The sequence below is a fragment of the Pinus tabuliformis genome, chromosome Q, assembly GCF_031772625.1.
Source record: "Pinus tabuliformis cultivar Carrire ecotype Pingquan chromosome Q, CPIR1, whole genome shotgun sequence".
Lineage (NCBI taxonomy): Eukaryota > Viridiplantae > Streptophyta > Pinopsida > Pinales > Pinaceae > Pinus > Pinus tabuliformis.
In genome coordinates, this window is record NC_142296.1 from 1,038,140,046 (window position 1) to 1,038,165,467 (window position 25,422).

General features: G+C 37.7%; 1 protein-coding gene across 8 annotated transcripts in view; it reads left to right on the forward strand.

Moving 5' to 3' along the window:
* THO2 overlaps positions 1–25,422 on the forward strand; it is a 323,352-nt gene that overhangs the window by 148,718 nt on the left and 149,212 nt on the right. For all 8 annotated transcript variants that reach the window (XR_016249455.1, XR_016249456.1, XR_016249457.1 and 5 more), the window contains one exon: positions 447–574. Coding sequence is in view for 5 of the 8 variants with exons in the window: in XM_089385721.1 (XP_089241847.1) it covers positions 447–574 (128 nt within the window). In the remaining 3 variants the exon portion in view is untranslated. The remainder of the gene's footprint in view (positions 1–446; positions 575–25,422) is intronic.

A 25,422-nucleotide genomic window follows, 5' to 3' on the forward strand; every position in this document is an offset into this window, starting at 1 on the left:
AATGGATATTACATGAGAACTATTCCTTAATTTTAATTTTAGAGTGATGCTTTATTGTTAAGTTACATGTTTCAGGCTCTATTATTAAGGAAACAATTGATGCTAAATGGTTTAAGACTTGCTTCATCCTTCAGTTTAAATTTCCAGGATCTGCGTTGGGGTAGTCTTGCAAAGAGGAAAACCTTATTTTGGTTCTCTAGGTTGTAACTTTGTTGTATTAGGTTTTACATGTAGGTACCATTGTAAGAATGAGAAACGAAAAATGGATATCTGACCCAGATGGGAGTTTTAGTGAACACTGTAGTTTCTGCATTCTGGCTAGCATTAAGTGGAAAGCTCAATATTTTACAGTCCTATTTATGGAATTATTGCATTGTTTGCTGTTATGTTTTGTAAATATTTACTATAGTGCGAGCTCTAAGCCAATCACTATTCACATTTTGCAGCTTGAATATGATGTACTAGAATATGTTGTAATAGAGCGCCTTGCTCAAGGAGGGCGTGAAAAACTGAAAGAAGATGGTCTTAACTTATCAGACTGGTTACAATCACTGGCATCATTCTGGGGTCACTTGTATGTTATCAGACATGTTCTATTTTATGTGAAATTACAAGATTCAAGTTTATTGTTTTGCGAGGTTTTTTAATCCTTTCTAGAAGGTTAATTTGTTCATCCTAATTCAATTTTGTTTTATACACATAAATGCTGAATATCTGAGTTTCTTTGAGTTGAACTTTTGAATATGAGTATCTTCCATATGTATTAATAAGGACAATTTTGTGTGAAATAGCATCCAGTATTCATTCTATATTTCATCTGGTTTATTGTGTATATTTTGCAACTCTTTAGCTGCTAACATTTTATGAATCTCTTTATATATGCTTTCATCTTGCCACTTTTATATATTTTATAGGAATGGCCTTTCCACTCCCACTTTGTATTCCACACTGTTGTACTTAGCAATACCATTGACCTATTTGTGCATATTCTGTAAGACTTAACAAAATTATGATAACCATATTGTTATGCATTCCAACCTCTAATTGGAGCGAACTTGCTCAGTATTTGCAGAAGAAATATATATTATAATTATTGAGTCAAAAAATGATGATTACAATGAATGAGGGCACTGGCTTTAAATATAGCTCAAGAGCCATTACATGAAATCATGCCCCTTAATCTAAAAATGAAGTTGATTAAGTTAGTACAATATTTTTATACACAACATTGCCTTCCTCTCGAAAGAATGCTTTGTCCTCAAAGCATACGTAAGATGGGTGTTGTTGACAAAACGTTTATGTCTCCCAAGAGGCTTCTTCCTATGGTAGGTTCTTCCACTTGATAAGGTACTGTTTGATTACTCGAGATTGTAATTTCCTTTCCTTGGTGGTAAAAAACGAACTTGCCTTCATCATCTAATATCAGAAGCGTTGTCTGTGCTGATTGGTGTTTGCCCAATGCTTTTTTAAGATAGGATAAATGGAAAACGTTATGAACTCGACTGTTATCCAGTTGGCTTAAGCTGTACGCTACTTGGCTGATCTTTTTGTTAATCTGATAGGTCATAGAACTTTGGCGCCAATTTGTTTTTTCCTCTTTGCTTTAGGGATAATTGCTTGTAAGGATGAAGTTTAACAAATACCCATTCTCCAACTTCAAATTCTCTCTTTGTTCTGTGTTGGTCGGCTTGCTGCTTCATGCGATTTCTTGCAATACTTAGATTTTCTTTTAATGCTTGAAAGAATTTTTGATTTTTTTTCTAAGTAGTCCTTAATTGCTTGAAGTTTTGTCTTGGTGATGACTAAGTCCTCCCGTTTAGGAGGTTCATATCCGTACAAAGCTTGAAATGGGGTCATGTTTGTGGAAGTGTGATAAGTTGAATTGTACAACCATGCAACGAGGGGTAACCATTGAGCCCACTTTTTTTGTTTGTCTATTGTATAACAACGAAGGTAAGCTTCTTAGCATTTATTGACAGTTTTTGTTTGACCGTCTGTTTGAGGGTGATATGCTAAACTAATGTTGAGGTATGTTCCAATATGTTTGAAGAGCTCCTTCTAGAAATTCCCTTTAAATTTGGCATCTTTGTCACTAACAATGACTTTGGGAAATCCATGTAATTTGTAGACATTCTTGCAAAATATCTCATTCCTATGAAGTGTGCATACTTTGTGAGTGTCTACTACTACAAGAATTTCATCTTTTACATCTGACATGGGTAATCCTTCAATAAAATCCATTGATATTTCTTCTCACTTTTGGTTTGGAATATTTAAGGGGTGGAGTAGGCCCGGGGTCATAATGTTTTCACTTTTATTTTGCTGGCACTGATCACATTCTACTACATATTTTTGAATATCATTATTCATTCCCTTTTAGAAAAATGATTGGCGTGCATTATAATAAGTTTTAAAGAAACCTATATGTTTGACTGACAGTGAATCATGGGACTATTTGAGAGTTTTGGCTTTAAATTTGGAATTTGGACTTGGGTAAATTCTTCCCTTGTACCACAAAATATCGTTTTTCCATTCAAATTTTGAATTATGAGGAGGGTTATTGATTATAGCACTTGTTTCTAAAACTTTTGCATACTCACTTCGAATTTAATTAAGCCATTCTGGGACAACAACTGAAATTGCAAGTAATGATGGTTCTTAGTCTTTCCTGGACAGAGCGTCTGCTACTATGTTGTCTTTCCCTTTCTTATGTATTATATCCATGTCGAAAGCAATAATTTTTTTGATCCATTTTTGTTGTTCTGTGGAGAGTGTTTTCTGCTGGAGGAGGTGCTAAAGACTATTATGGTCTGTTCATATTAAGAATTTACTTCCCAATAGATGTTGTCTCCACTTGGCTAATGCATGCATAATGGCGAGCATTTCCTTGTTGTATGTAGACTTGAGACGTTCTCGCTTGTTGAGCTTCTTGCTTTGAAATGCGATTGGGTGACCATCCTGCATTAATACTGCTCCTATGCCAAATCCCAAAGCATCACATTCAATTACAAATGACTTTGAAAAGTCGGTAATTGCCAATGCACGTGCAATAGATGTAATTTCCTTTAAGTCTTCAAAACATTTTTCTTCTTCATCATCGCATTGAAATGAGTTCTTCTCTAGAAGGTTTGTTAGGGGTGTGGTTATATGGGGATAGTTTTTAATAAACCTTTGATAGTACCCAATCAACCCTAAGAATCCTCTTAATTTGGATATGTTCACTGGTTTGAGCCATTCTTTTATAGCCTTGATCTTATTAGGATCTACTTTTACTCCTTCCTTGGATATTATGTGTTCGAGGTGCTCTACCTCTTCTTTTTCAAAGGTGCACTTGGAGATCTTTGCATAGAACTAATGTTTCTTATATAGTGAGAACTTGTTCTAGATGTTGTAGATGCTCCTTCTAGGTTTTACTATATATTAGAATATCGTCAAAGAACACTAACACAAACTTCCTTAGATATGGACGAAATACCTCATTAATGGTGGCTTGGAAGGTTGCTGGAGCATTAGTTAGTCCAAAGGGCATTTAAATTCGTAATGGCCTTCATGTGTTCGAAAAGCAGTCCTTGCTATGTCTTCTAGCCTTATTTTGATTTGGTAGTATCCCGATCTCAAGTCCAATTTTGGAAAATATTGGGCTCCATGACATTCATCTAGCATTTCATCTATAAAGGGGATCAAAAACTTGTTCTTAATCGTTACCTTGTTTAGTCCTCGATAATCTATACACAGGCTAAAGGATCCATCCTTCTTTCATACTAGAACCACTGGAACAACATAAGGGCTTCTACTCTTTGAGATGATTCCACATTTCAAAATATCTTGGACAAATCTTTCGATTTCAGTTTTTTCATGATGTGGATATGTATATGGCTTGATATTGACAAGGTTTGACCTTGATTTGACTTCGATTATGTGTTCGATTTCTCTTTCAGGAGGCATTTTCATAGGGAAATCTTGGAACACCCTTTTGTGTTTTTGAATTAGTTTTTGAACTTCAGATGGTAGTTCTTGAACTTTAGTTGTTTCTTTGCTAATCAATCTTGAAGCCAACATCTACATCTGATGAAATTGCACTACATAAGCTGGTGTTCCCTTTCGGATCAACTTCATCATTTGGTATGACGATACAATTTTATTCTTAGGGGGTTGGAACCCAAATAGCTTGTATTTTTGCTCCTCCCATCTAAACTTTATAAATTGCTTTTTATGGTTGGTAGAGTAAGTGCCTGGGGTTTGTAGCCATTGGATACCTAGGACCACATCCACTCTTCCTAATGGTACAATGTAGAATGAAGATTCTAGATTGTAGTCCTAAATTTGTAATTTGACGCTATGTCATTTCCCTACCTTTCAATTTTCTTTCCCTCAGCTACCGTGTCTTTCATGTTGGGCATGGGATATGCAAATATGTTGATCCTTTAAGCCATATTTGAGTCCAAAAAGTTGTGGGTGTTGCCGGTATCTATTAGAACCATCACATTGCTCTTTTTGATATGTCTTTTTAACTTTAATGTCTGGGGTTGAGATATGCTTGACATGGGCGATAATGACACTTGCAAAATATTCTCGTTATCTGATTTTGGAGAAAATTGTGAAGAATCTTCAACTTCTATGTTTGATTCTTCACTGTCTGAATCATTTTTGCTTCACGTTCTTGGTCTCTTTTCTCTTAGCACATTTATGTTTAGGGTCCCATTTTTTGGCACAACATTTGCACTTAACTTTTTTCATTCTTTGCATTTCCAAATTAGTTTTTCCTCCTTACATAGCTGTGGTAGAACATATTTTGTATTATTTGTGTTAGCAGTTTGGGGGGTCTCGAATATACTCTTTCAACGTTTGGCCACTGCATCTCTTCGAGTTTCTTTTCTGCATCTAATGCTTTCTGTCTTGCTTCTTCTATAGAAGTGATGTCATGAAGCTTAAGCTCAACCTGGAGTTGCGGTTTAAGTTTCGTGATGTATGAGTGTTTGATAACCCAGACACCTGTGTAGCTAGAGTTTCCCATTCTCTAGTGTATTCGTCCACATCTCCTTTTTGTTGCAACTAGGGGAGTGTCAGAAAGAACTCTTCTTCTTTGAAACCTTGGAACGTCTTAAAGAATGCATTTTTGAATTTCTTCCAACTGATAGCATGTGTCATTTTCTTCCACCACATATACCAATTATATGCTTCACCTTCCATTTGCATGGATGCATGCGTTATTTTTTCATCATTATCATTCTCAGTACCGTAAATCTCGAAGTATTCTGTTGCTTTATTGAACCATGCAACACTATTTTTCTCATTACCTTCAAATTCGGAAAGCTCAAGTTTTTCTTTTCGTTGATATGTAGCAACTGTTGGGGTGAAGAAGGGGTATTGATTCAAGAGCTGCGTATTTTGAAAATTCGTGTTACTATTTTGTTGATTGGGTATTGAAGATGCCTTTGGAGAATTAGGGGTCTAATGTGAATTAGATGAGTTTGATATATCCGAAGGATCTTGGTGTTGAGTAGCTTCATTATTCTGGTGTAGTTGATCAGGTGTAATTTTCAACCTTTCACAAATAGACATCAACATCACCATTGTTTCATTATGAGCTACTACTGCTTCATTATGATTTTGCTCCATCTTATTTGAAAGGATTGCATGATCCCTTTTAAATTTGTTAAGGTTTTGCTCGAGTTGATTTTCTATTCTCTTTGTTGTGTCCTGGAGCTCCTTGATTTTTTCAGTGTGTCCGGTGACCTTATTCTCAAGATCTATCAATTTTTTTTAATTAAAATCATCCATTGACATTGATGACGACATTGAACGGGTATGTGTTGGTGTATATTTATAATTATATATAAAATAATTAATTATATAATTAATAAATAAATATAATTAATAATTAATTAAATGCCATATATTAATTCTAATCGATATATAATAATCAATGAATATTTGAATATTTAACAATTAAACTCAATATTAAAGTTATGAACGGGTGGAGGGACACAAAATGGAGGATGTAGTGCTTGTCGGGGGTTAGAATTGTCACGGAGCAACGTGGGGTGACGACGACAGCTGGGGATCCAAGGCACAAGCAGGAAGGTTGAGTGAATGTATTATGATAGTCTGATAAACGACACAAACAGGGAACAAGGCGACGGGTGCAAGGAGAGACAGGAAGAACGAGCACGATGGTGACAAGGTTACAGCAACGGACGAGAACATGGGTGGTCGGGAAGGAGAGATGGGAACAACGAGCATGGTGGTAATAGGGTTACAACAACGGACGAGATTGTATGCAACGGAGGAGCATGTCTCTGTGCAACGACTTTGCTAGAGAACCCAACTTGCTCTGATACTAGATGGAGCGAACTCAATCAGTGTTTGTATAAGAAATATATATTTTATTTATTGAGTCAAAAAAATGATGATTACAATGAATGAGGGCTCTGGCTTTAAATATAGACCAATAGCCATTACATGAGGGGGCATGATATTTGATCTTGCCCCTTAGTCTAAAAATGAAGTTGATTAAGTTAGTACAAATTTTTTATACATAACACTTATCCATTCCATTGATTTCTATCCTTTGGTACGCAGAGTGCTTGTTTCATGTTTTTACCTTCAACTATTATTCACTTTAATATATTGATAGGGCACTGCATATACAAACTTACAAATAAGAGAATGTCAGAAAGAATATAAAGGTCATACAATCAATTACAAAAGTAATTCTGAAGAAATATTAATCAGATCAAGCCATGAACAATGGAACACACTTGTCTTCACAAAAGATAACTTGAGTGGTGGGAAGCTTCCTTTGATTCCATAACCTATCAAGATGTGGGACATTGTTTACATATCTCTTTGGCATGTGACTGCCTGGCCTGACTTAAGGGTGATGATATTTCAACGTCTTATGAATTGCTCCCTTGTAGGAGCACGTCGTCCATTGTTTAAAGTATTGAACCGTGGTTTGGCTATGACACTGCTTGCTTTTACCGACTTGGTTAATCTTTTGTGGCTCCAAAAGAGAACTTAATTAGAGTTAGAATTTACATTATTTAATACAGCTTGCACCTTACTATTGAACTCTCATCCATGGGCTTTAGAAAATGATTTCTATATAAATAATTTTGATTGTGCCAGGGTTTTTCCCTGAAAATCAAGTTTGTATAGAAGTATAATTTCATGAAATTACATTCCACATAAATGATAATATAACAAAAACAATAGGAGTAGAGAAGTGAAGCTACATGAGTTGCTGAGGGTGCACACTTACAATGTGTTGGAGGATGGAAGCCGATATAACATTCTTAAGGAACATTAGGGATAAGTAATGGTAACCAAATGGATTGTGAGATCTAAGTAAATCATGAGTGGCCTAGGTTTTAAATATTTTATCATGACCAATGTATACATATTACAAACTTTACTATGTTTAGAACTCTCTCATGGGTGCCAACTTGAAGGTAAATGAAGAAAATACTTTTAAGGCTATTCTACAATTGCATGCAAAATTAAAAAAAAAATGAAAACCAATTAGAAGAGGCGGCGAAAATGCAAAACATCATAGAATCACTATAATAGGATAAAAGAGATGCAATATTTTGAAATGATTGCACTTGGTTGAGGGCATAGTATACCTTTAGATATAGAGGGTGATAAGAACCTCTAACTAGAGTTCATTTTAAATCAATTCACAATAATTTTGGATATTCAAGGTTTGAACTATGAGCATCCAATCCAATGTTATCAGAACTGAACTAGAAAACCTTTTGGATCGAGAACCGACCGAAACTGGTAGAAAAAACTAGACAAAAAAACTGGTTGACCAAAACCACTTAAAAATATTCAAATTTTAAAGACACACACACACACACACACACTTATATATATATATATATATATATATATATATATATATATATATATATATATATATATATATATATATATATATATATATATATAGACTCGTTTGGCTATTGACTCAGCGACTTGTATAACACTTGGGAATGACCAATATAAGACTCGGGAACGACTCGTATAAGAATCAACCTTCATTTTCTTCCCTCCATTTTATGTTTCTTTCCATCTACAAAAAAAATAGAAAAATGAAAAAAATCGAATTTTGAGGGTCTCCACAGGTCTTGCTGGTCCTATGCGGTTATTCACAGATTCAATGCAAGTAGCCGAGTTTTATGCAGGTTTTGGTGAGTACGGGTCGAAACCACGGGTTCTAGGCGAGTGAGTTGTCTCTCTATAAAACTTGTCAAGACTCGTGGGTATTCATAGGTCTTAGAAGCGTCGTGCTATCTGTGTGTGTGTGTGTGTGCACATTCATATGAATCTAAGCCATTTATACACAAGGAAAAGTTCTCATTTATATAGCATGTGAGGGTGCACATAACCAAAATAACATCGAGTACAATCCATGTCTGAATAGAAAATACATTAAGAAATAGGCTCTAGATGGCCTCTAACATCCAAAAGAAATCATGCTACGACAAATGCATACATATCATCATAATCATTGCCTATATTGGGATCTTTGTCATCAATATAACCCTCTAAGAATTAAAATGAGATAGGAAAATACATAGCATGTCATATCAAGATTTTGTTTGAGTGATGGGTACATTTTTTGTAGAGTCATGATAGGGGTGTTCGAAAACCAATGCTTAGGACAATTAATTCAATGTCCTTTAGTAGTCCAATGACAATTTCCAATTTAGTTTTCCAATAGAAGTCACATTAATCACATTGACAGTGATTGTAGATAGAACATGAATAACAAAAAGCATAAGACAAGCCAAGAATAGGGATTCCTATTTTGCAAATACACTATAGTGTTACACGCCTCTCCCCAAAGAAAGGAAGGAAGCCCCTGTTCATGTAACATAGCTCTAACTCCTTGATACCTGCTCTTGCACAAAATTTCCCCGAACTCCTTGGAGGTATACTCGCCGTCATTATTAGGCCTCAACATGTTGCTCTTATTTCTTGTTTGGTTCTCCACAAGACCCTTATACTCTTGGAACCTTTGGAGGACCTCACCCTTGGTCTTGATTAAGAAAATGTAGGCTGTGTTGGAGTATTCATCAATGAAAGTGATGAAATACTCATATCTAGTCAAAGATAGAGTAGACATAGGACCATATTGATCAAAATGTATCAAATCAAGGATACCTACTACCCTTCTATCATTGCTTGGAAAAGCAATCTTGGTGTACTTTCCCAAAGCACACCCCTGCACACTTCATGGCGCTTATTACTAAAGTTTGGTGCACTTGTAACAATCTCCCGCATTATCCTCAGAGTCCCATGGTGCAAGTCGTTGAAGAAAATGTAATTAGGTTCGGTCTTCATAATGACATGATCTTTGTAAATGATGTAATAAAGAGAATAAATTATTTTTGTATCCCTTGCTACATGGGTTTCATGAGCGAGAGTATTCATCAATGAAAGTGATGAAATACTCATATCTAGTCAAAGATAAAGTAGACATAGGACCACATTGATCAAAATGTATCAAATCAAGGATACCTACTACCCTTCTATCATTGCTTGGAAAAGTAATCTTGGTGTACTTTCCAAAGGCACACCCCTGCACACTTCATGGCACTGATTACTAAAGTTTGGTGCACTTGTAACAATCTCCCGCATTATCCTCTGAGTCCATGGTGCAAGTCGTTGAAGAAAATGTAATTAGGTTCGGTCTTCATAATGACATGATCTTTGTAAATGATGTAATAAAGAGAATAAATTATTTTTGTATCCCTTGCTACACGGGTTTCATGAGCAAGAAGTCTCACTAGGTAAAACACATCTTCTTGATGTCTTTAGGATTTTATTATTATGTCAAAGAGTCATGTCATGTGTAAAAGCTCTTTAAGAGCCTATGTAAATGTATACAAGTCTTCAACAGTATGTAACAGCCCTCCAAGACCAAGAACAATCCTCCAAATACAAGAACACCAAAGTCTGCAAGCAGAATAATGAAGAGATCTTCATGTAGGCTCGAAAATGAATTAAAATAAATAAATGGAAGTAATGTCAACTCAATGGAACAGTCATGTCAGTTCATGAGTTCATGCCGGCTCAAATATGTGGCACAAACCACTATAAATACCGTCTAGGGTCAGTGCAAAACACACAAGAGATTTTTGGATTCCTCTCTGAAATTTGGCATAAAAGAAGGAATAGATCTGCATTGCTTTAGGCCAATCGTTTTAGGGTCTGTTTGCACCTCAGATGGGTTTAAGGGCAGATAGACTAGGTCTCGGATAAATGGAGGCAAGTCCCTGCAACTCACACTATAGGAGAATGTATATTCAAGCAGTCTAAACATTGGTATCTTCGACATGTCTCCTACAACAGGATACCAACTTGAAGTTCATTTCAGAACGCAGTCACTATGAATGGATCATCCTCGACAAGCCCATATATTACTATCTCGTCTTAACAGAGATCCTGTTGATCCTAAAGGTGGTATCGCTGTAGCAACCTCGACGTCATGAACTACAGTGGTTAGGGTTGCAAGAATTGGTCCTACACTCTCGACATATTATCTTCGCAGAACCATGTCGATGAAATAAGTTTCCATGATGACAGAGATTCTCGGCATACTTGAATACCACAGTGTTCGGATCTGTGATCTCAATCTGAATATTTATATCAGTACAGTACACTTCCTCGGCATATTAGCATGCAGTCACAATGACAAGGATCATAAGCAGTAATAATCATGATAGTTACAGTCTCAACACAATGAGAATGATAAGGATGAATGGTCCAAGATCATGATGTTACACAACCTACAACAAGGTGCAGATACAAGGCTTGATCTTGTTCTTAAAGGTTATGATCTCAAGGAATGTGTAGAGATCACCTCTGTAGCAATCTCAAGGAGCAGTCATGGTGCAGACGTTATGAAGAAGCAATAATGAAGATTTCAATGATGCAGTAGTGCAGGGAAGATGATGATCTCGGTAGTGGCAGAGTAAGGGATTGATGTCTTGGTCTTAGAGAGGCAGAATGTGTCAAGGGTCATGGTATTGGTATTCATCATTGGAGTCTCTATAAGAAGAATTTTGCGTGGGTTTTCCTCTCCAAGAGGGAGAGGTTTTGGCCTTGGCAGAAAGCCAAATACTTTGTGTTCTTGTCTCTTTTGCTTTTGATAGCAGTTTGATGAAGCTAACATACATACACTAATAATGAATGGCAGATCAAGTTAAGGTTAATTGTATAAATACTTCACAAATTGTTATCATGTTAAGAAGAATCACCCTAATTTATGTGTGCCCTAGATTCTTCAACTTGGTATCAGAGGGATAGGTTCAGCAATCAAAGAAAGGGAAGAAAAGATACATACAAGAATCAATATTCTAGCAAGCTCAAGGATGGCAAGATCTACATTGTAGAATCAAACCCTAGATCAGAGGATCAACCTTCAACAACAGTGTTACTATGCAGTCAAGAAGAATAGCCTGCAACAACAAGGGATTTTTGCCTCAAGTAATCAAAATGCTACAAGATCACGGTAGCTCAGAGGATCTCAAATTGAAGCCTACGTCATATTGAAACCCTAGGAAACAAGTTTACAAAATCAGTCTACAACAGCAAGGGTTTCGAATGTCAACAGTCTTCAGATCTTAGGGAGTGTATATAGGCAATACTCAAATTAGACGTTGTACTACATAATGGGTCGCTATGCATCATGGAAAGCAACTTCAATTCGATATATCAATAGTCAATGGAAGCATCAAAACATCTGCTCCAATCCCTGCCAACATGATCAAGGTGAAGACTTCATCTTGACAATCAAGTAAGTACCTTTTCATTCTATAACCAAGTTTAGATCTATGACTTCATGATTGCAAGAATACCTATATGTTGATGGGTCATCAAGGTTCTTGCAAGGAGTAAGGACTGTCATAATCCTTATGAAGAAGAGAAGTCAATACATCAAGGTCTCCTTTGAGTTCATGAGAACTCTTAAGGTTCTACAAAGTAAGAAAGGAGACATAAGAAAGATACATGAAATGCTATCTAAAATGCAGTAAAGAAAAATGAAGAAATATCTTCATTATGAGATCTGGTTAACATGATAATCATTGATAAACAAGGTATCAGTTGTCCATCAACAGTTTGTAAAGGAAGGTTGACAAGACATAGTAGTACTATGAAAGAGGAGCTCATATCGACAAAAGGATGGAGGAAGCTGAAGAAAGGGTCAGGGAAAGTGGGAGTAATAGATCTCCATTATGAATGAGATGGTGTCCCTCTCAAAAGGATCCTATTTAGAATTTCTTGGAGATATGATCATGGTAAGAAGATGCATCGTGGCATCATGGAAACAAGAGCTCGTATGAATCATGAAGAACATAGCTCTTGCGAATCTCATTGAATATCAAAGGAAAGGAAGAAGTTATCCAGGTCAAAGGGAACATTTGATAGATAGGGATATAGTATATTCGATATACTAGATGATCTGAAATCACCCGTAGATGACCTCAGAGAACTAATGAAGGTATTGCAGACTCAAGTGCTGGGGTGTGCCTATGTTATTTTTTACAATGGATCGATAAGATTGCGAAATACACAGACATTGAAACAGTAAGAGAAACACAATAAGCAAACACATAAAACACAACACGATTAATAAGGAGTTCACCCAATCCTCCTGGGCTACGTCTCTTGGTCCAGCCTTCAGTGGTGGCCTTTCTATTGTGTCTTAAAGCAGAGTTTTTACAATAGTGAGCTCAAATTGAGTCTCACGAAACAGATGATGATCAGTAGGATTGTACTTGGATTCCCCAAGTCTCTAGAGTACACAGACTCCCCTTACTGAATCTCGACCTCAATTGGTCTCAGTGGTATGAGTCCAATTGGTACTCAATACCTGATAGGTATACACAAAAGAGTTGCTTGAACCTCTCAAGCCTTCTCTGGAGTTCACAAACTCTCGGACTCTCTCTGTCTCTGTCTGCTCGATGTTGCCTTTGTCTGCAGGTCAGCTCGGCTTCTCTGTTCTCTGCAATTTACTTCTATCTTGCCTTTCGGCTTTTTGCTTCTCTTTCTCTGCCTCTTCCCCCCTTACTCTCTATCTGTTCGTGGCTTAAAGCCAATCTGCTCCCTGACTGTTCGTTTCCGCTTCCCAGCTCTCTGGATCTCCTGCCTCTATCCGCTTGAATTCCCCTACTCTGCGTCATCATCACTGTGTAACGCTTCACAGGGAGGTGGCCACTTGTTTTCTCACGAACTGAGTGTCGGTCTCTTTCAACGGTTGTTATTTTCGTTGCTCCAAGATTGTCCGTGAAACTGATTCCTTTGCCAGCTCAGCGGTCATGCCGGACCTCAAATCTTATATGACTCAGCCTATTTCCCGATCGAATCTAGTCATCCATCAGATCATTTCTCCGCCGTTGATCTGGAGCCTCCAGATCCTACGGTCTTTGTCCATATCGTGCGGGTAAGTAGCATGACCTTTACCCACGCGATGTGAGCGATTTTCTCTCTCATCCGCTGGATGTGTGTCACCTAGTGTATGGCATCGGGTGGGACTCGGTCAAACCCGCTTATTGCTTGAAGCCCTTTCGATATCCTGCCGGTTTTAGCGCGAGACCCGCCTTCTAACGGAATCAGCGATTTCCGTATGGTTTTATGCTTTTCCTCGTGACTGAGCGCCTAGGGCTTTCCTTCACTGAGGGGGACGCCCTGCGATACGCGATTAGCGCTAATTGCGTATCAGAAACTGCCTCTGTTTTTGGATTTGACCTCCCATTTGTTAATTTGTGCCAGTGCGCGGTCACCATGGGCCAACGGTCTGCGTGCTTTGACCAAGGGTCCACGTTGTTCCGTGCTGACCAGAAATTGCCATTGTTCAGAGGTAATTTTTGATAAGCTTCGACATCCATAATACTTTGAAACTTCGGTATGAGTTTTATAGAGTTCAAGGAATTTTAAGAGTGTTTAAGGATCCAATTCGGATCACGACCTTCCCATTGAAAAAGCTTTTGTTCCACCAAAAGTTGGTTTTCAAGCATCGGCTAAGTGAGGGTATAACTGTCTCACTTGTCCAATCTCCATCCATTTTGCACTGCTTGGCTTGGAACCCTTGAGTCCAATCTTGAGGTACTCAACATCTCCCCTCCGCGTCGTCCTCACCTTCCTGTCCAGAACTATGTCTTCCTGCAATTCATTGAGATATTCAGGTAACAAATCATCAATAGAAGGCAATTGACTCCGCTTTTTAGGATCTTCAATTAATGAAGGTTCAAATAGTTTGTCTGCATTAACGACTGAGTAGATTTGCATGTAAGCTGGTAAATCAAGGCAAAAAACATTCTCACCAATTTTCTCAAGTATCTTGAAAGGTCTATACCTTATTGGCTTTAGCTTTTTATCTTCACCTTGCATTCTGTCTTTGTTGATATACAGCTAGATTTGATCACCAAATTGGAAACTATGCTCCATCCGATGCTTGTCATGCCTTGCCTTGTATTTGGCTTGTTTCTTTTCCAGTTGTTCCTGTACTGCTTGGTGAATCTCTTGGATTTGTTCAATGAACTTGGTTGCATTGTCCACATCACTGTGTCCATCAACTGCTATGTCTTTACTAAAGACAAAATTCGAGGGAGACCTTGGTGTGAACCCAAAACAGGTCTCAAAAGGAGATCTCTGTGTGGAAGAATGTTTTGCTCGGTTGTAAGCATGCTGCACATAACACAAATGTTCATCCCAAAGTTTGGGATGCTTGCTGCAGTAGCCTCTGAGCAACTGGATCACTGTCCTGTTGACCACTTCTGTCTGGCTATCTGTCTGTGGATGAGAGGCTGTGCTTTTCTTTAGTTTGGTGTCCATCAATTCCCACAGACTCGACCAAAACTTCTCAACAAATTGGGAATCTCGATCAGATACAATGGAAGTGGGTAATCCAAAATGAACCCATACATGCTGAAAGAACAATTTTGCAGTTTGTTCAGCTGTAATCTGTTTATTACAAGGTATCAAAATACACATTTTGCTGAACCTATCCACAACAATATATAAATAGTCATGACCTTTCCTAGATTTAGGTAGTCCTCGAACAAAGTCCATGGAAACACTTTCCCAAGGATGAGAAGGAACTGGTAGTGGAGTGTACAAGCCTAGTTTTCTATTGCTGGGCTTGCTTTTAGCACACATGGTACACCCTCTTACATATCTAGAAACTGTCTCATTCATTTTTGGCCGATAACAAAATCTTTGCAGCTGTGCAACCATTTTACTTACCCCAAAGTGACCTGATATTAGGGAAGTGTGTGCTTCTCGAATTATCTTTTCTCTTTAGTTTGTGGAATGAATAGCTTCCCACAATGATGCAAGAGTTGGTCCTTAATGTGATAATCCAATTCTTCTACTCGTTTGCCTTGACTTAAAGTTGCATATACATCTTTAAAATCTATATCTTGAGCATATTGTTCAATGTAGCTCCCATGCAATACTGAGTTATGCTTAAGCATAGTAGATGCATTTATAATTGGTCTAGATAACATATCTACAACTTTATTGTGTATGCCCTTTTTATATCTGATGACTAAATGAAACTGTTGTAGAAAACCTATCCATCTATAATGTCTTGATTGCTGCAACTTAGTGTGGGAGTGTAGATATTGAAGTGGTTGATTTGGGTTTAGGCCAGTTTAGAATGACTGCCACCTTAGAGGGATCTATCTTCAATTCACCACCCCCTACTGTATGTCCCAAATAATTCAAAGATGTTATGCCAAATTCACATTTTGAGAGTTTAAAATAAAGTTTTTCTCTTTTCAAAACATCTAGTGTCTGCTTAACATGCTTTAAATGTTCTTCCCATGTTTTGCTAAATATAAGAATGCCATCCAGATATACAATAACAAAATCATCAAGAAAAGGTCTGAGTACATCATTCATTATTCTCATAAAAGTAGCAGGGGCATTAGTTAAGCCAAAAGGCATAACCAACCACTCATACAATCCCTGCTTTGTTTTGAAAGCAGTGTTCCATGCATCTTGTTGTGCAACTTTGACCTGATGATATCCACTATGCAAGTCTAACTTGGAAAAATAAACAACTTCCTTTAACTGATCTAATAGATCATCTATGCGAAGAAGGGGATAACGATTTTTGATTGTTATCTTATTCAGTGCTCGGTAATCAATGCACATTCTCCACGAGCCATTTTTCTTTTTCACCAAAACGATTGGAGACCCACATGGTGATGTGCTAGGTCTGATGAACCCCTTCTCGAGCAACTCCTCCACCTGCTTCTTGATTTCTGCATTCTCTAAAGTGGACAACCTTTTATACCTGTGGCTGCAATTGTTGTTTCATCTCCTGAGTCTGACCCTAAATCTTTCTGAATAGCTGCAACAATCTTCTTCTTCTTGCCCTCAAACTTCTTAGGTCTCAGCTCCGGATGCAGGATCCAACAGTCCTCATCATCATGCCCATCCTTCTTACAGTGAGTGCATGAAGACTTGCTTTTTTGTGCAGTGTTGGCCTTCCTCTCTTTCCATTTCTGTTTTCTTTTCTCCTTATTCTAGCTTGCAAAGGGCTTGGATGATCCCCAAACCTCTGGGTTCCCATTCTTTCCTCTAGCTTCTAGATGCGTAGCTTGAACAGATACCTCATCTACACTAGTGAGATTAAACATGAGGATAGTGTGCCTCATGTAGCTGTGTAGATCATCTATGTACTTCAATCGAGTCTGAGGTGAGTCTAAAGAAATTCCTAGAATCAAAGCTCTTTTCCTAAATTCTTGGGTGTAACCTTGTACACTTTGCCCTTTCAATTGGCGAAGAGTTTGCCAGCTCATCATGGCTTGCTGCATGTAAGCTAGTGGATAGAACTGCTTCTTGATTGCAGAACAAATTCACTCCAGACAGAAAGAATCTTACCATGTTTCTTCCAAGGTTGCACGAAACGGGGAAACGGGTACGAGTTTCCGAAACGGGAAGCGATATGAAACGCGACCTCCCCAAATTTTGGAAACGGGGAAATGCGAATATATATATATATATATATATATATATATATATCTATATCTTAGGACATTTAAGAAATATGTGCAATCATAAAGCATATATGATACATTCTAATTTATTACATTATGATAAAATTGTCAATTGTCAATGCATAAACTATAAGTATCTAAACTTACATCACATTTACTCATGAATAATCACATAATGAAAATAGAAATATCCAAAACGAGAAATTTCTAATTTCTTTTCTCGTGTTTGAATGGGAGTCTCCTCCTACATAGTTGAACGACCTTAGTGCTCTTGATTAAATACAAGTTTCATACCCTAGTACCCTACATTCTCTTGATTATTGGGAGTCTCCCCTGGATAGAGGGCTTGGTTCTCTTGATTAAATACAAGTTCCATACCCTAGTACATGATAAAATCCAATGGAGACATTGCAATCCCCCCAATCCTGAAATCCTGAAAAACCGATAAGTCTGCTGGATTTTGAGTGAGATCTAAAATTCTACTTTTTCCATATGAAATCCAATGAGGTCGAAACCACTCCAAACATCCTGAGTCATTTCATGGTAATGTTAAAAATTTAAGTAAAAGGATGAAAATGAAAAATAAAGGAGAATATCACTTTTACTTTAAGAATTTAACATTACCATGAACTGCATATCAACACTAGGGCAAAAGTTCACTTTTATAACTTTAGACAGGCATCTAGAAGCAACTAGAAGTCACTAGGCTAATGTAAGAATAGATTAGAAAACAAATAAAAATTAAAAAACACAAATAAACGCTGAAACGTGGGTCGTACAGCCCTGAAATGCGTTTCAGTTTCGTGAAACGTGGCAGTACGGCCCGAAGCGCGTTTCAGGGCCGTACCAAACGCGTTTCAGCGTTTCGTACTCGTTTCCGTACGGAAACACCCTCCTGCCCCACGTTTCCTGCAACATAGGTTTCTTCATGTCAGCTTGTGTCTTGCCTTCCCACCATACCAAGGCAGTGCCTCCGAGGCATAGGCTGGCTAGTTGAATCTTACTCTTGTCTGAGTCGATACTCTGCACTTTGCAATAAACATCAATCTGTCTGATCCAATTATCTAGCTTCTCTGCATTCAACTCTCCATCATATATTGGTAAATTGATTTTGGCATCTAATTTAATCAAAGATGTCTTCTTTTTATGTTCAGGGCTATTAGGAGGCGTGAGAAAGTTTTCTTCTTTCCCTTTTCCTTTTGAGTGGTCATGGAGGAGAGACTCTTCTTCTCCTTTATCTTGTTTGGAACCTGATGAATCTTCATCTTTATGTTTCCTAAAGTCCCTATACATTTCCTCTACCATGGACCTCATGGCCAGGAAACTATCTATAAATTGGGGGTCTGGTCCCAAGGGACTTTCTTCTGACATTTTCTTCTGAGGATAGGCTCTTCCAATTTCCGGGTTAGTTTCAACCAACTCTCCTTCTCCTAATTTAAGCTTTGATCTAGTTAGCATTCAACAACAAAATCCAGCACAAGCTTGTCTAACCTTAACAACCACGAGCTCTGATACCACTTGATCTGAAATCACCTGTAGATGACCTCATAGAAATAATGAAGGTATTACAGACTCAAGTGCTAGGGTGTGACTATGTTATTTTATGCAACAGATCGATAAGATTGCGAAATACACAGACACTGAAACAATAAGAGAAACACAGTAAGCTTAATAAGGAGTTCACCCAATCCTCCTGGGCTACGTCTCCTGGTCCAGCCTTCAGTGGTGGCCTTTCTATTGTGTCTTAAAGCAGAGTTTTTACAATAGTGAGCTCGAATTGAGTCTCACGGAACAGATGATGATTAGTAGGATTATACTTGGATTCCCCAAGTCTCTAGAGTACACAGAATCCCCTTATTGTATCTCAACCTCAACTGGTCTCAATGGTATGAGTCTAATTTGGTACTCAAAACCTGACAGGTATACACAGAAGAGTTGCTTGAACCTCTTATGCCTTCTCTGGAGTTCACAGACTCTCAGACTCTCTCTGTCTCTGTCTGCTCGATGCCGCCTTTGTCTGCAGGTCAGCTTGGCTTCTCTGTTCTCTGCAATTTACTTCTTTCTTTCCTTTTGGCTTTCTGCTTCTCTTTCTCTGCCTCTTCCCCCCTTACTCTCTGTCTGTTCGTGGCTTAAAGCCAATTTGCTCCCTGATTGTTCGTTTCCGCTTCCCGGCTCTCTGGATCTCCTGCCTCTGTCTGCTTGAATTCCCTTGCTCTGCGTCATCATCACTGTGTAACGCTTCACAGAGAGGTGGCCACTTGTTTTCTCACGAACTGAGTGTCAGTTCTCTTTGAACGGTTGTTATTTCCGTTGCTCCAAGATTGCTTGCGAAACTGACTCCTCTGGCAGCTCAACGGTCATGCCGGACCTCAAATCTTATATGACTCAGCCTATTTCCCCGTCGAATTCGGTCATCCCTTGGATAATTTCTCCGCTGTTGATCTGGAGCCTCCAGATCCTACGGTCTTCGTCCATATCGCACGGGTAAGTAGCATGACCTTTTCCTGCGCGATGTGAGCGGTTTTCTCTCTCATTCGTTGGACGCGTGTCGCCCAATGTATGGCATCGGGCGGGACTCGGTCGAACTCACTTACCGCTTGAAGCGCTTCCGATATCCTGCCGGTTTTAGCGCGGGACCCGCCTTCTGACGAAATCATTGATTTCCGTACGGTTTTATGCTTTTCCTTGTGACCGAGCGCCTGGGGCTTTCCTTCATTGAGGGGGACGCCCTGCGATATGCGATTAGCGCTAATTCGAATTCGATGTCATTTTTACTTTTTATTTTGATTTAATTTTGTTGTTGTTTTGAATCCTAGGTTTGTTTTATTTTGATTTTGATTTTTTTTCTTTTTGGTTTTGTTTTACTTTTCTGATTTAACATTTTTTTTTAATATTTTGATTTCATTTAAAAAATATTTAGAACATTTAAACAAAAATTCAAAAAACATTCAAAAAACACTTAAAAATCTAAAAACTTCAATTTTTTTTGTGACTTTAGAATGGCTAAGGAATTAAATCAAAAGAGGGATCTGAGCTTATACATTTAAGAAATTTTTATTTTTATGTGGCCTACGATCCACAAAAATTTAAATTTGACTAAGGTCTTTTGATTTGATTTTTAGTCATTTGATTTCGTCATTTACCACATTAAATTAATTGCCTAAAGAATAATTAAATTGTTAATCTAAAGTTCTTTAGTGTCCTTTTGTGGTAGTGATTTCTCTATTGTTAGGTGTGATTAATGTTTTAAAATCATATTGACTATAGGAGAAAGATAAATTCTTCTAGATTTGGGATTTAATTGCTAGAAACTCTTCCATGATAAAATTTTGGCCTTTGACATTTAAATGTTCATGATCGTTGCTTTACCATATTTATAAATTGATCTGGATAACTTGTTTTTATTTAGTATATGATTAATTGAATATAGGGCACTGGTCTAAAATCATTTCTATCTTGTGTTTGTGTCTTATTTGTATTAATTGTTTGATCTATCCATCTCAGTTAACAAGGACTTGTTCTATATTACACAATTGGTTCATCATTAAGTCTCATAGAGCCTGTAGAACCCTCATTTATTCACCTTAGGGACTACCCCCCTTGACTTGTCTAGGAGAGAGTCTAAACAGAGTAAGGATTAGAGTGACAACCCTTACTTTGAGCGTTGTCGCGGTGCCTAGACACTTTGTGCGACAACATGTCTCATTCGGAGAGAGATGGGAGTGGATTTGTTATCATTCTATCCCTTATTGATGGAGCATCGACATGATTGATCCAGTTGGAGATCCATGAGACCACTGATTGTGCCCCATAGGCCACTTGGGAGCACGACAACTGTTTTTCTTGGAAACCAAGCGGCCACCCCCTTGGTCATCATTTTGGGAGCCCTCCTCTTCATCTTGGCACATGGAGGACTTATCTTGGCCTTTTAACGATCCTTTTGCACCATTATTCTATCTTTTCGGCCTCATTTGGAAGGTTTGTTGTACACTTTTGAGCTATTTGGTGGGCTTGTTACAAATACGGTTGTTATTTTGTACATTAAAGTCATTTTTAAGGGCTTATTAGGCTAATTAGATCAAATCAAGTTCCTAAAGGCTCATATAAATAAAAGGAGAGCCTCATTTATACATCATCATCACACGAGACTTGGGTTAGATCTCTAAAGTGGATTTCACACTTTTTCTTGGTTGTTTATTGGATTTCTCTTGATGTGTTTCGATATCTTTGGAGCCGAAATTTTCATTCTCTTGGAGCCATCTTCTTGATCTCGGATTTAGATATATCTCTTGTTATCTTGTAAGTAAATTTTGTCAATGAAGTTTTGCTTATGAATAATGTCTAATGTGTGGAAGTTATGCAACTAGCTCTTGCTCTTTCATGCCCTAATTATTGAAATGTCATTGTAAAAGAATGTTAGATTGTAAATTTGTGCATTTTATTCATTGATAACAAGTAGATGAATGTTCCTAGTGGAGTAGAACTTGTTTTCTTTCCATGCAAGTACATAAATCTTAGGTGGGTAAATGCTAGAGAGTGCTTGTTAGGGCATCATTTTCTAGCCTCCTTGAAGATGATTTTGGCCAAATGTCGAAACAAATAGACTCCATAGCCCAAGGACAAGGCACTAGTCTAAGGAAATTTCGGTGATCACCATCTTCCTTTATCCTTTTCTCCTCCCAAAATTTGCAGCGTTTCACTTGGACGACCTTGCTAGGGCATCATGTGAAATCTCTTAGTGAGTTGATCTTGCAATTCTGCTTGGACCAATTTTTTGCACTGTTGTCTCTCCGAGAGATTCTTAATGTTTCACGTGATTTGAACGGTTTGTTTGTGAGATAAAGCAAGCCCAAGCTTAGACATTGGGAGCCAATCTTGGACGTCATAGTGAAAGGTTTCTTGAGGGTTGTTTCTTATTAAAAATTGATCATTTTCAACCCTTTTCTTTGTCCTAACTTGATCTAGGATCCTCCTTGGAGGTTTCCCTTTCATGATAAATACTAAAACCCTAGGTCTCGTGTGCGTTGAGAAATCTAGGGTGTTCAAAGATAACAATTTCTCTGCTTGATAATTGCTTGTGATGCACTTTTTCTTCTTAATCTTATAGTCTTTTCTTTGTTAGATTATTAATGTGTTCTTTCATCAAGACAATTACCAATATGCATAAAAGACAAGTGACACAGTATGTAGGCTTCTTCAGCCAAGGCCAAAACCTCTCACCTCTTGAGAGGAAAACCTGATCAAAATTCTTTTTCTAGATCTTTAATTGATAAGTACCAAGACCATGACACGGACCCTTGAGTGTAGTATCCTCTCAAGAACCTTGTCACTAACCTTGATGCTCTACCTCTTCCTTCCTTCTCCTTTCTTCTTGATCTTGAACTGCTTCTCCTTGGTTGCTTTTAGAGAAACTCGGTCTCTATATTTTCCACTGCTCCTTCAAAACTTCCCTAGAGAATCTGGGTCTCTGGGTCTTATAGAGAGACTCTGTCTCTACTTCGATCACCCATAAGAGTCTTTTTTTGCTGCCCCATAAGATACATTCCTTTGCTGTCCTAGAAGAAACCCTACGTCGTAGGTCCTAGACGAATCCTGTTAATTGCCCCCAAAAGAATGCCTCTTTCGTTGATCCAGAAGACCCCTTCTTTGCTGTCCCAGAAGAATGACTTTTGTGGCCCTAGAAGAAACCCTTTTATTGTCCTTACTCTGCACTTTCTTCTGCACCTTTTATTTGCACTTCTCTTAGACCGAATTTAGATCGAATTGCTATCTTTGAATGGAGGCCGAGTTCTTCTATTTATCACCACTTCACTGGGTCTGAAGGCTGACTTGACAGCTAGAGTATGATCGACTTTATCTAGCAGTTTCTTCATCGTTTGTAGGTCGACTTTATCTAGCAGTTTCTTCATGGTTTGTAGGTCGACCCGAAGAAGTTAGGTGACAAGTTCTCGGAGGATACTTTACATAGACAAGATTGACCTTTTACGAAGTGTAACATGAATTCATTTACATGACAATGACTCTAACATTTAATGACTAGATGATAAATAAATCCTAAAGACTCTCAATGGGAGTCTTGACTCAAAAACAAAATCCCTTGCTCATGAAACCCATGAAGCAAGTCAATATAATAATTTTATTTTTCTTATTTACATCTCATAAAATCATAATTGCATGTCATTATGAAGACCGAACCTAGTTACACTTTTCAACACCCCCTCTTAACTAGGGAGGTATTCATAATGGTACTTGGACTTTCTCAATCTGAAGAATCTTTCATAAGAAGAATTCAGATTTGTAACTCATTTGTATAGTATCATATTAACCAACATTGTTATATAGTAAGGCCTTGACTATCAACTCTATCTCTCCACAAGATCAGAGCACAATGTTGGCGAGACCAATGATTTATAGACACACTCATCATGGTTTCTCTTGGAACATACCCCACCAATGTTCTCTTAGGATATGCTTCATGAGGGCTGTTGTTTTCTTCAACTCTCGAGTCTCAAAAAGAATATCGGTCCTCCATGACTACTCTTTCATGGGATGCCCTATCTCATCCCCTAAGAGTATTGGATGCCAAATGATTACACAATCCTCCATTCTGTCTTCCCAGGTGAAGAACAAAATGACATGTCTATCTTTCCTTTTCAAACCAAGAGGAAATATTCCATTAAATGAATGTTCTCATTCCTATTACAAGGGAATGTACCTAAGATGCTTGCTTAGGAATTTTCCAACTTTCTTCCATGTAAGAAACTTCTTTTCAGGCTCCCTGTTAATCAGTGACTTGTTGCAGCTCCTCATGTGGAGATCCTGAAACAACTAGCTGCTTGAAGAGCTTGTTCCTTCGATGTCATGAATTTCTTCTTTGTCAAAGAGTCTTCATCTTTTGGGAACTTTTACATAGGGCATCCATCACTTTGGTCCACGAGTCAGTCATGTCCTCAACTCATCAAAAAGTGATCCATCAGATTTTTCCATCTGGCTTTGCTTCATGTCATTCTACTTTCATGCCATAATTTTTGGAGGGACATTACATCCTTCTATATGGTTCATTTGGAAGTCATCCATAGATTTCCCTTTGGCAGTGCTACATAAGCCCATCCAGATATTAGTTCAAAAATAATGAACACTTTTAAATCAAGGTTTCCTTTGTGATGATCTTTCACCATGATATATTCCTATAAATATCAGTATCTTGTATGTAGATTGACATATCTCCCACAAATATCTATTATTAAGGGTCTCTATGTTTTTGCGACTTCTATTAGAATCTTCACATCCTTCCGGCAAATATTCTAGTCAAATCTTCTTGAACTTCGAATGTTGAATGTATTTTACCTTTGTTGCATATTATCACGATCTCTTCCTATCTTTTCACACTTCATTCACAAGAGCTTCCAATCATAGTTCCTTGACTGTAGTCAGCTTCCTCATGATTCATATGAGAACATATTATGTTGATTTTATCTAGTGTGACTTATGCTTTGCTGCAATTCTTTAGAGGAGGAGATCCTTGCTTCTCTTGATCATATTTCCTAGGATGGAAATATATTATCTGCAATCATATGACATGACTTTCATTATTATCTATGTAAGCATACATACCTCATTTTTATTTTGGTCATCGAGAATTCCTGTAGCAACTTCATTCGAAATGATTTTATCCTGCTTTCTTGTTATGTCATCATGGCATCACCCCTTGAATCCCACGAGTTGGAATTCCTGATGAAAACCTTGCTTTTCTTTCTACATCGGTGAATCCTTTGATAAGGATTCCATCAGAGAAACTTGAGGATGTTTCATATCCTCACCCAATAAATGTTTTATTTGTTTACTATGATGGTCCCAAACCATGATGGCCTCTGCTACTTTCTATAAGTATTAATGAGGTTTCCTAAGAGTTTCCTATTCTTTGTAATCAATAGTATTTGTACCAGACATACTTTCTGCTTCCCATGTCACGAGCTCTTACTTATAATGCTATTTGCTAATCTGATGCATCCTATCTTATTTACATCGCACCATATTTATAATTTACAAGTGGAAAGTACCTTCTAGAAGAAGATCATCTCAGTCATAGTAGAGATCTTTTAATTCTTCATTCTTAAGCTTCTTTGACTCAGGTTCGTTTACTTCTTCAGTAATGTGGGCTTCTTCCCTATTCCTCTTGTCCTTACTACGATTAGGACAATCTCTTCTATAGTGCCAAAGTGTTGATTTGGGGTAGCATTGAATCTGCTCTAGCTACGAAAATTGGTGGAGAGGCTAAAGCACATGAGATCTTCAATACCCAGAAAGGGTTTGGGTAGATTCTAAACAGTTTGGGAGATATTAAAATAATTAATATTTTTAATGGAGTCCCTAAGTCTAAACTTAGGGGAAATAAAAT